Source organism: Aphis gossypii, unplaced genomic scaffold, assembly GCF_020184175.1.
Source record: "Aphis gossypii isolate Hap1 unplaced genomic scaffold, ASM2018417v2 Contig00996, whole genome shotgun sequence".
NCBI classification, from domain to species: Eukaryota; Metazoa; Arthropoda; class Insecta; order Hemiptera; family Aphididae; genus Aphis; species Aphis gossypii.
Window position 1 is genome coordinate 1 of NW_026083402.1, and position 12681 is coordinate 12681.

The 12681-nt window shown below is 28.4% G+C and overlaps 1 protein-coding gene and 2 pseudogenes across 1 annotated transcript; 2 read left to right on the forward strand and 1 right to left on the reverse strand.

Annotated features, from left to right (window-relative positions):
• Positions 1-382: 382 nt before the first annotated feature.
• LOC126555679 (putative nuclease HARBI1) lies at positions 383-4286 on the forward strand (the record flags this gene model as incomplete). Its single annotated transcript, XM_050210576.1, has 6 exons — positions 383-579; positions 659-806; positions 1143-1287; positions 1374-1521; positions 1585-1859; positions 4075-4286. Coding segments are annotated over 5 exons (906 nt in total), but the record flags the coding sequence as incomplete, so codon positions are not given.
• A 3646-nt stretch (positions 4287-7932) lies between these two features.
• Positions 7933-10280, forward strand: LOC126555676 (putative nuclease HARBI1; annotated as a pseudogene).
• A 554-nt stretch (positions 10281-10834) lies between these two features.
• On the reverse strand, positions 10835-12226 carry LOC126555677 (uncharacterized; annotated as a pseudogene).
• Positions 12227-12681: the final 455 nt, after the last annotated feature.

Below are 12681 nucleotides of genomic sequence, written 5' to 3' on the forward strand. Positions count from 1 at the left end.
ATTAATGGCCCACCGGACGAGACATTTATGAGCTTAATATGATTTTCGGGCCGGGCCTGGGCTTTTTTTTCACAATATGGTTTGTACCGGGCCGGACCGGGCTTAAGGATAAAATTGATGGACCGGACCGAACCGAAAATATACGGCCCTTGCAGGTCTATAGTACCTATACGCTTTGACGGTTTAAACAGCACTTCATTGACGTAATTACGATCCAAAATAGATTTAATTGGTTGATACTTACGACTATAAAATAAATAAAACAACTAAATTATAGATTTTCAAATAATTGAGTTATCACCGTTTGGTTATTAGCCTATGGCAAGCTAAAAATATATGTATTTTTTTTTTTAGTTTAAATTGAAAATTATTTTACTTTTAGGTAATTACTGCTTTAAGATTTTTTGCTGCTGGCAGTTACCAATTAGATGTTGGTGAAAACCGGCATACATCTATTTCTCAAGCTTCAGTAAGCAGAGTTATTGAAGAAGTAACAAACGCAATAACAAATCCTGCAATTTTTAATCAGTTTGTTAAATTTCCCAATAACTTTAATGAATTGGATGATGTAAGAACAGGGTAAGTATATATTATTTTATTATTAATTTTCCAGTAATTGTTTTAAAATAATGAGTTATATTATTTGATATTTTCTTAGATTTTTTTCTAAGTATAAATTACAAGGTGTTATAGGAGCGATTGATTGTACACACATTGCTATAACACCTCCTAAAAAAGATGATCCAATTTACCCAGAAAATATTTATGTAAATCGCAAAGGCTATCATTCAATAAATACTCAACTTGTAAGTACCTATCTACAATATTTTGGAACTTTAAAATATTTATAAATTATAATAATAATATTCAATAAATCCTATGTGATGCCCTATAAGTACCTATATAGGTATTCTTGCCATTGAGTTTAATAATAAGCAAATTGACTAATATTAAAGCTAACAACGTAAAATGGTTTCTGCTGAATGCAAATGTACTATGTTGTACATTGGTTAAACGTAAACAACACATAGTTGACATATATATACTGAATACACCTATATATTGAATTCATGCAGTCCATTTACGCAGTTTAATTAGTTACTAAACGATTAAAACAATAATCATTATTATTTTTTTTATAGATATGTGATGCAAACTTACATATTTTGAATGTGTCGGCTAGGTGGCCTGGGTCTACACACGATACACACATATGGAACGATAGTGTTGTAAAACAATTTATTACAGATTTACATGGTCGAGGTTTCACTTCGTATTTTCTAATAGGTTAGAATCTCACCTAATTTTATAGTATTAAGTAAATAATTTTGTTATAGGAATAGTATATTAGTATTATGTATATGCTTATATAGGAGATTCAGGATATCCCCTTCGACCATGGTTATTAACACCATTTTTAAACGCTGAACCTAATACTCCGGAGTACAGATTTAATAAAACATTTTGTCACGCAAGATCTTGTATTGAAAGATGTAATGGAGTCTTAAAAATGCGTTTTCGGTAAACCTTGTACAATTTTTATATATATTTTTAAAACTAATATATGTACAATTTTATTTTTAGCTGTCTTCTCAAACATAGAACACTACATTATTCTCCTAGCAAGGCTTCAAAAATAATCAATGCATGTGTTGTATTGCATAACCTATGCATTTCAGAAAACGTGCCTATAATAGATGGCGATAATGATGAAGTTGCGGATTTAGAATTAGGCCTCTATCATTTTCCTATGGAGGAACATAATGATGATGTACCAAATAGGCAGAACCAAGAGCTTATAGCTGGTCAGCGTTTCCGTCAAAATATAGTAAATAGATTGTTTACTGATTGAGAAAAATGTAAATATTGTTTTTAATTGATTTCAGTAAATTATTATACAATGTTCAATTATATAGATGCTAGAAATAAATTTCTTATTATCAGGATATATATTAAAATGATAATTCTTTATTTTATGAAACATATTAGGTATATTGTATAATATATTTACAATTTAATATAATTTATAATAGGTCTAGGTACTGAGTAGATATTTAGAACAATTAATATTGTTTTTTTTTATTTTATTTATTGTAGGTAATGTTCGGAATACCGATAACGTGATAGATAATAGATATTAATGTGTTATTTTTAATTAATATAATATGATACGGTCGATATTCGACGTTACTTATGACCATAGCTAAATATATGTATAACCAAATTTTATATTCGTAAATGATTTTATAATATATAATTAAAATTAATATGTTATTTTAATTATAAATTAAATTTAAGTGTACTTTATGTTTATAATTTTTTTTCTTTTATTGTTTATATTTGTCAAATGTAAAAAAGAATTAAAATTATTTAATAAATCATCATAAAAATAATAAGTCAATAAAAAATGACCGTAAGAAATAAAACACTACTGATTTCTTGTTCTTAAAATACACAGTATCACTTATTCATGTGGCACAGTAAATTTGCTAATAATAATATTATATTATATTATATTAATATAATATGATACGGTCGATATTCGACGTTACTTATGACCATAGCTAAATATATGTATAACCAAATTTTATATTCGTAAATGATTTTATAATATATAATTAAAATTAATATGTTATTTTAATTATAAATTAAATTTAAGTGTACTTTATGTTTATAATTTTTTTTCTTTTATTGTTTATATTTGTCAAATGTAAAAAAGAATTAAAATTATTTAATAAATCATCATAAAAATAATAAGTCAATAAAAAATGACCGTAAGAAATAAAACACTACTGATTTCTTGTTCTTAAAATACACAGTATCACTTATTCATGTGGCACAGTAAATTTGCTCAGAGCATCAGCAATTTTTTTTTGTGCCACACATATACGTTCTTTAGCAACTGTTAATCGTTGTTTTAATTTTAACATTTGTTGCATATGTTCAATTTTTATGTTATAATAATTTTGAAGCATTTCATTGCGTTGATTGCTTGCTTCTCCTAATGTCCCTACAGCTTTTACAGTGTTTTCCAATCTTTGCTTTTTTGTTGTAAATTTTTTTTGTACGCTAAAGTATGTAATAATTTTATAATTTTATAAATATATCTAAATACTTTAAATTTGAATTAGTTTAATTTAAAAATATTAGTAACTAGATAAGGTGAAACATTAATAGGTATATAATATATTATGCATAATCGTAAACTCGGGGGGGGGGGCAAGATTTATATTTTGTAAAATGTATTTATTAGGTATATGTATTTAGTTTCTATGTATCTTTAAGTATACGGTAATATCGACTTGAAATAAAGCCCCCCCCCCATAAAAATTGCACAAGTTACGCCCATATTATTATGCTTTAAATAATTATAAAATATGTTTTATTAATTATTATTTTATTAATATGCCTTTTAAAACGTCATTATAGAACAATAAATTATCAAAATATGTACTTATACCTACATTAAAATATGCGAAGAAAATTCCATTTAATAAGTATAACAAAAATATACTTTTTAAGTAATATGCTTCAAAATAAGCAAATATACGTATGCATCATAGCAATTTAAACATAATATTTTAACAAATATCTTACTTTTTTATTGGTTCTTTACTATTTTCTTCTACAAAAGCTACCTCATATGGTCGTTTATTATTAATATTATTCGATTCTTCAACAATTTCACTATTAAATAAAGACAAACACGTATTGAACTATGATATGCTTTAAATGTTAAATACAATTTGCTCATAGATTTTTTAATTAACTGTCTAAAAGTGTCAATAATGAAGTTGTCACTTACGTAGCGTTAATAACAGTGGTATTCGAGGAAGACGGTTTAAATATATTGTTTTCAAACGAATCAATAGAGGTGTATGGAATATTATTTTTTCTATGTAAAAAAAAAAAAAATGTTTTTAATAATGTCATTAAGAGAAACTAGCATTTTACATTAGGTATATAACCTTTCTGCCTCATCTTGATTTTCAACAATCAACTTTGATTCGATGTCACTAGGTATATATTTTCTAAAAAAATATTATGTTTAATTTCTATTCAATTCAAATATAGGTATATATTACATATTTGATTCATCACCAAAATCAAAGAAAACCGTTGACTCGGCAATCAATGGGTCTCCAGAGATTGGTACCTCGCCTATTATGCCAACGATAGTTTCACTCAACTTATCAAGTTGGCGAGCAGTAGATGGTCCTCCACCAGTCCCTCTCAAGCTTTTATTAAGCTGTGCCTGTTTTTATTTTGCATCAGCTTTAAGATCTTGCCACGTCTACAAATTATTGTTTTATAGAGGTATGTAGATATCTCACTAAGTTCAGAAATGTACATTTATAGATCTACATTTAATATATATTATACTTTACTCTAATAATATCTAATTAACTGATTTTTAAATGGTTCGAAAAATAAATAATGTTCATTTAAATTTTAAACTCTGTAGGTAGTTATTATTAAATATTAATATGATTTAAAATCTATTATGTAGGCAATGAATGTAAATTAAATGTATGCAAATGAATGTAGGTGATGGTTTACTACACACAGCTTAAATCGCAAGTTTTGCACACACATATCTACTTAAATATTTTATATTACGTATATCGAAGTGATTAAAATATGGTACCTATATACTTTGCATCCTATTCCTTCAATCATAAATTAGGTATATATTTATATATTATAAATTGTAATTTAAATGTACGTACTCTACGCCAGGTTTTCCATTCTTTTATTGGGCCTGGAATTGCATTTAAAATATAGGTTAATTCTTGCCACTGTTGTACGGCAATATTTTGGGTAAAAGTAGCTGTGTGTTTTCCTTTTAGTAAGTCCGAATGACTCGATAAAAATTCAACCATCGCTGTCTTTTGGTCATTGGTGACGGAATGACTTTTCTTTCTTTTTTCGGAAGACATTTTAATAAAATATTATAGATAAATATAAGAAAAATACAAATTACAACGTACAAGGCAGTCAAGACTACATGTCTATATACGCTAATGATTCGTAATGAGCGCTAAGCCGCTAACGTTCATGATACTTTATTATTTCTAAACAATTTATTTTACTTTCCATGACGAAAAAACATATTTTGCGACGTTGCCGTTGTGTACCATTAGGACGGTATTCCTAAACGAACGTTTTGGAGAACGCGGATTCGTATACGAATAAAAATGATTTAAGAATACCATTTTCTCTTCGTATACGGAAATATATCGTGTGAATCGTTCGTATACGAATCTCATTCGTATGATTTTAAGAATAGACCCCCTGACCATCCTAGCATGGGGACCTAACGCCTAAACCTATCGACTACAGTTTGAGATGGAAAACCGAGTCGAACGTCGAGCCCTTAAGCCGTTTCCGGACCGCAGAGAACACCGCATATTATGTACAGTGTCAGTGTGTTGTAGGTATCTATTATATTATTACATCATAGTCCAATATATTAGGCAAAACATTAAAACAAATCAAATAGGTATCAATTGTACCATACAATATATAACAATATTTAAATATATATAATTTATTCAGAGAAATCGTTACAGTATACATTAAAACGTATTACACATTACATCATAGTCAATTCAAAGGACACGCATAATAAAATACTATAAGAAAAGTGTCATAAACTCTTAGGTATGATTTAAGAATATTTGCAATTACAACTTTGACTATACCTGTACCTAACTGCTTTTATATTAAGAAACATATCAATTTTATACGTATGTGTGTGTGTGAATAAATGAAAAAATTCCGTATAATTCGTGCGTAATGAAGCTTATATTAATATTAATTGTCTGTTTAATATAACGTTTTATGATATAACAAACAGCCGATAAAAAAAAAAAAAATCGTCGAAAACCCGCGTAATAATCGAACCTAACGTAAGAAAAACGGGTTATCAAGACGGCGGCGTTGGAGAACCGTCCGTTTTCGATAACGACGGCGGCGGGCCATGGAGCATAAAAAGGGCGACCGAGGCGCATTCTTTTTATAAGGAAATGAACTTCTTCACGCTTTATTATATAAGGAGATTATTGTAATTTGATTTTTTTTCCGTAAATTATTTTTCCCTGGATTTTTTTTCTTGGCTTTTTTTTCTGACTACCAATCACGATTATGGTTAAATATTTCGATGACTAATATTTGATAAGATATCACAATTTATTAAACTACAGAGACGAAATGACGTGTACATAGACCTTATACTATAATAGACGCACAGACTTCTATACTATATATAGAAATCTGTGAATAAACGTTTTACATTCGTGGTGTATACGGGTGGGTGATGCGGTCTTCCTATCTGTGATAGTACGCGGTGTGTGTGTACTGATAAGGAACACGATTAAAAATTACAATTATTGTACAATCCCAAAATGCTCGTGCGCATGTGCCATGTACGGTGTATAATAATAGTTGATCGTGAATTTATTAAAGAGATAAAGGACAAAATGACAAATATAATTTATTTTGGAATTAACATAACTTATTTTGATTTTTACAACAAAAAAGTATTTCTTACGGTCCGTGATTGCAGAATGTGATAGTACTATAAAGGTGGTGCACATTTTTATTTTTCGTAGTGCACAAAGTGTGTCGTAGTGCACACAAAAATATCCACTGGGTACTATTAAGATTTTAGACAAATATAAGTGAAAAAAATTGTTTACTCTCTACGTATTGCGTTTAATATTTGAAAATTATCCGGGAAGCTAATGTATCTTTTTACAATATCTGGTTGGTTTAATGCATTAGATACTTCAGCAATACATCTGCTAACAGATTGCTGACTTAGTGCTGATGACTTATTGTTACCAATATCTAGCTGATATGAACAACTAGCAAAAAACCGCAAAGCTGTTCAAAACCTAATAATGATTAACAATATATACAACATTTTATCATAATTACGTAATTATTATTATTAATATAGAAATAAATAATTATGACTTTTACTTTATTTCAATTGTGATTGATGATCTAGTTGGTTCAGTCATGTACGGTGCTAATATATTTATTAACTCCTGAACCAATGTATAGGTGAGTCTAAACTTTTTTATAAATTGAAGGTCAGATAGTTCTAAAAATATAATGTAATTAAGTAGGTATGAACTAATTACTAAGAAGGCTTTAAATACTATACGTTATTTATTACTATTGCACAAACCTTCCATAACATTTTGGGCATTATAGTATTGCCTAGGCCGATTTCCTATAGCTCTATTTTCGGCTTCTCCTAAAGCCCCCAAAAGTTCTAAATTAAAATGTTCATCGAGAACCATTTTATTCAAAGTATAAAGAATGCGGTACCTAGAACGCGGTTTGTAATTCTGTTAAATAAAATAAAAACTTTCTTAAACGCAAATGCAGATTAAACAATAAGCGAATAAGTCAATATTGAAAACAAAAATTATAACTAATATAAGATAACGAATCGTACAAAAATGAATACGAAATAATCAATTCGTTACGTACGTGGTTGACGAACGTCGATTACGAATATTTACGTATACGTTTTGTTCGAAGAGTTTCGAGAATACGAAATCTGGGGGTCTATTCTCGAATGTAACGTAAGAAAAGTGAACGACCAAAGCGTACGTAAACCACCATTTTTACGTAGTATATTAAAAAACCGTATTCTTGAATTTTTAACGTACATACGTATACGTAATTATTCGTAGTTCTCTTACGGTTACTTATCCACCATACAAATAGAGTGTTCGTACGTTTTATTATCATTATCTATCTTGATTTTATTGTTTTAATCAAAACGTATTTACACCTACCAAACAATAAACGTTAATTAAAAGTTTAAAAGTTTAAATTTGAATCATTTTTTTCAATTCAATTATTTATTCGTTATTTATTTACCTACTTGTAGTGTAAACCCCAATTTAAACGATGGCGTTTCAAGAATTTGAACAAATGTTAATGTTACAGCAATTAGAATTTGTAGAGTTAGAAGCAGTAGATAATCATCCTCGTCGATTTTACCAAGCTCAAAATGTTTTTGAAGGTTCGTTCAATATATTATTTTTCTTTTTTACAAAAATTATAATTAATTTTAAAGAATATTTAAAATTTATTTCATATTGAATATGGTACCTACTGACTATATTCATTAAATAAATTATATATATATTACGGCAGTAAAATAAATATAATATTTTAGCGGCTAGATTTTTGACGTTATTTCCCGGGAAAAGTTAAGAATTTAAATAAAATCAGCACTGTAACTACGGTTGTTTGGGACCCCAAACACAGCCTTTATTTAATTGTTAATTATTATTGCTCTTATTTAATTTTAGAACTATCTGATAAACAGTTTATTAAAAAATTCCGCCTAAGTAAAGGGTTGGCTGGTGAACTCATTGAAGTATTAACGCCTTTTATGTCTGAACCAACAAGAAAATCGTCAATTTCAATAGAAAGAAAGGTATAATTTAATAAGTAATTTTTCTACGTTTAAAGTAGGTGTAGGTATAGTACCTAATAAAAATTGTCAATCAATTTGATGTACAATTTTAAATTATTAATAGGTTTTGACAGCATTGCGATTTTTTGCAAGTGGATCTTATCAACTTGATATAGGAGATAACAGGTCTTCAGGCTTAAGCCAAGCTTCTGTGAGTCGATGCATAGCTGAGGTCACTGATGCAATGAATATATCTGATGTTGTCAAGCGTTATATCCATTTCCCAGATAGTTTTGAAAAACTTAATACTATCAGGAGAGGGTGAATATTATACCTAAATTATTTAAATATCAAGGTTTAAGGCATTAGGTACTGGCATGGGGGGGTCTACATAAATACTTTATTATTTTAATACCTATATAGGCTATAACTGTAATTAAATAATCACAAAAAAAAAATCAATTTAAATGATTTAATACTTAAATATGGGTACCTAATATAATATCGGTCTTCACTCATACGACATACCTTATGTCCTATATCCATAATAACTGAATATCAATTACCTATACAGTTATACTAAAAATGTAAAACTGTTTAATAATAATATTTAGATTTTACGAAAAAACTGGTGTACCGGGAGTTATAGGTTGCATAGATTGCACCCATATAACAATTTTTCCACCTAATTCTAATGGACTATATCCGGAACATATTTACGTGAACAGGAAAGGATATCACAGTATAAACACTCAACTAGTAAGTAATAAAAATAGGCACTAAAGTAACCTTATAATTAATACAGTAATAAATTTAGTTTAAATCATAAACAAATAACAATAAATATAAGTTATGAAAAGCTTGAATCTTATTAAAATAAAACAGATACCTTTATTTTTGTACATTCAAAAATAACTTTTTGTATACATGGGAAATTCATAAAATTATTATTTGTATGTTGTAACTGAAATAATTACACAAAACACTATTTTTTATTAACTAAATCTATTAATTGACGTGTAAAGTGTAATACTTACCTACTACTTACCTACTACTTACCTAATACTTACCTGTTAGTTAATACTTTCTTGAATACTATATACTATTACTTTAACATTTCATTAAATTATACAATTCAAGGTTTGTGATTCAGATGCTAGAATTTTAAACGTAAATGCTAATTTTCCTGGTAGTACTCATGACTCCTATATATGGCGTCAAAGTTGTGTATCAACGTACATGGAAAATTTACATAGTAATGGTCATTCATCATATTTTCTCTTAGGTATAAATTACCAATCTTCTCTGTAATTGGTATAAGATACATTTTATATATTCAGTAAAATATCTTCTGTAGGTGATTCAGGATATCCTCTAAGATCTTGGCTTTTAACGCCACTAAGTGACCCAGTGCCAGATTCTCCTGATGCTGGTTATAATAATTAGCATACAAGTACAAGGTCAACAATTGAAAGATGTAATGGTATTCTGAAAATGCGCTTTAGGTACATATTCTCTTTAGGCTAAATAAATAATATATAAATAATTCAAACATTTATTTTATTAAATTATAATTAGATGTTTACTGAAGCATAGATTTTTGCACTACCACCCAGAGAGAGCATCAAAAATTATTATAGCTTGTACCATTCTCCATAACATGTGCATTAATGAAAACATACCTGTTCCAATAAATGAACCTGATGATCCTACAAATGTCGACTTTGGAATGTATGATGCACAAATTAATCCTGACCCTGAAGTAGGTCAACATTTAACAATTGGTCGTCGTATGCAACAACTGGTCATACGTTCATATTTTACAAGACATTAAAATAAAATCTAACATTAATAAAAATCTATTAAAAATGTCATTATTTTTTGTTATATTATGTATTAATACATTTTATAACAAGCATGCAGTGTCTAATACTGTTAAAAACAAGTAAGGCCCTTTACCCCTTAGTTAGTAATAAACAATGTTTCTTCAAATTTGTGTTTGGTATTCTAATTATTTGTTTTTATACATATTATGTTATTATTAGTATTATAAAATATAATTTATTAATATATTATTAAAATTTAACCAGTGTTGGGTAAATTACTTTAGAAAACTATTAAAATTATGTTACTTTTACATTCAAAAGACAAAAAATAAGGCATTATAAATTAAGTTACTTTTTTAAAAATGAATTTTAAAATCAGTCCATAATAACTAATAATATATAGTAGGTATATTATTATTTGTATTACCTAACACTGTATTTAACATATATTAATATATAATTTGAACTGTTAATTCAAAAATAGTTAAAATCATCATTAAATTATCTTAAATATTCTTTTCAAGCATACAATTTAGACATTCAAAGCATACCAACCCTAAAAACATATAAACTCAATATTTTTATACTCAAGCACCCAATAATAATTAACATTAGATAAAAACCAAAAAGTCAAGGTAAGAAGATTTTAATAAAAAAAAACATATAAAGCATAAAAGTTAAGCAAAGAAGAGAAGAAGAAAACAAATAAACAATTTTAAATAAGCGCTTAACAAGCAGTTAAATTTTATATCTACTTTCCAGACTTTGAGCAATACTCGTTAAAGCTTCAGCTTTTTTTTCCTCAGCTGCAGCAATTCTTTCCAGCAATATTAATTTTTTTTCATAATAATTGGCCTTAATTTTTGTTTTTTTTTGGCTTATAGCAGCAAATGATTTTGTGGCAGCAACAGTATTCTGCAAGTTGTTCATTTTTGATTTTTTTTTTACCACTATATACATTTCTATGAACAAATTAATTTAATTAATTAGAAAATATGTATACATTTAATATTTAATATACATTTTTAAGTAAGTATGTAAGAACATTTTATTCCAAATATTAGAACTATACAAACCTAATTGATTGTTGTGATACGGTTGGGCCATTTGTTATAGGGTCATTAGCACAATTATCATCAACCACTTTATTTATATCTTCTACACTAGATAAAAGATCTTCAAGTCCTTGAGTCAAGCAACTGAGATTAAAGAAATAATTTTAAAAATTACACTTATACGACATACATTTATATATTTTTAAATATAACAAATCCATCATTCCACATATTATCATCTGAGACATCATTTATCATAGCAGGCATATCATTGACCAATTCTATATTTGACTCATTTAAGCTTTGTGTTGATCTTTTGTACATTATAAAATTGAATAGTTAATATTAAAATAATTAATAATATACAATTTAATCTAATAATTAAATAAATGTTATTTGTTACCAAATAATTTAATATTGTTTGTTCTTTTAAAACACCTATGGAAATTTAGCATTTTGTCTCAACAAGAATCTAACTAAATTACAATTTACTATAATACACAAGATTAGTATTTAACGTAACATTAGCAACTACATTAATACATTATTAGCCTACATAATAAACTTACAAATGTGGTACAAAAAACGAAATATCAGCAGTGCTTTCTTGCACTGAACTATGTCCTTCAACTATTGTCGGACCGATCAGTTCCAATATCTTATTTTAAACTCACTAAACACTTCTAAATCTACTTCTCCACCACCAGTTTTATTCCTTTCCTTTCTGTTACACCCTGCCTTACTCTTAAAATTTGTTTTTAAATCACACGTTATTTGATTTGATTTCACATGCACTTCAATTTTTTTAATACAATCAGTTTAGTATATAACTATACATTGTAACGTCAAAGCATTTTTTGCAGTCATATTATCAATGTCATAAACATACCTGTACCCATATTACCGTTAATGAACACACCTTATTTATATTGTTATGAATATCGCGCGCTAATGAAGAAATGACCGCAGTGCTATGCAATAAATGTTCCCCGTCCCCCCCGTCATCATGCAGTGTTCGTCGTCGACGTGCCGCGGTTGCCCGCCGCCCGTCACCTCCGGCGCTTTTGTCGCGTCCGTCGGTGCACTCGCCGCAGTGCAGTTATTAAAATTCCACATTATTGTAAAAGTCCCGCAACACGCCTACCCTGAGCTTCCCCACCTCAACATCTCAGCCATCAACATCGGCCATCATACAGCCAACTTCGTCGAACTGCCGACACTTCGTTTTCCAACGCCATTTGTACCAGTCGTGGCTCTCTTTTTTCGTGTGCTCAGTCTCACCGATAGTCCAACTGTCCAGAACACGTGTCCACAAACACATACATACCCGGCGAAGTTTCTTTTTGTTTTTCCT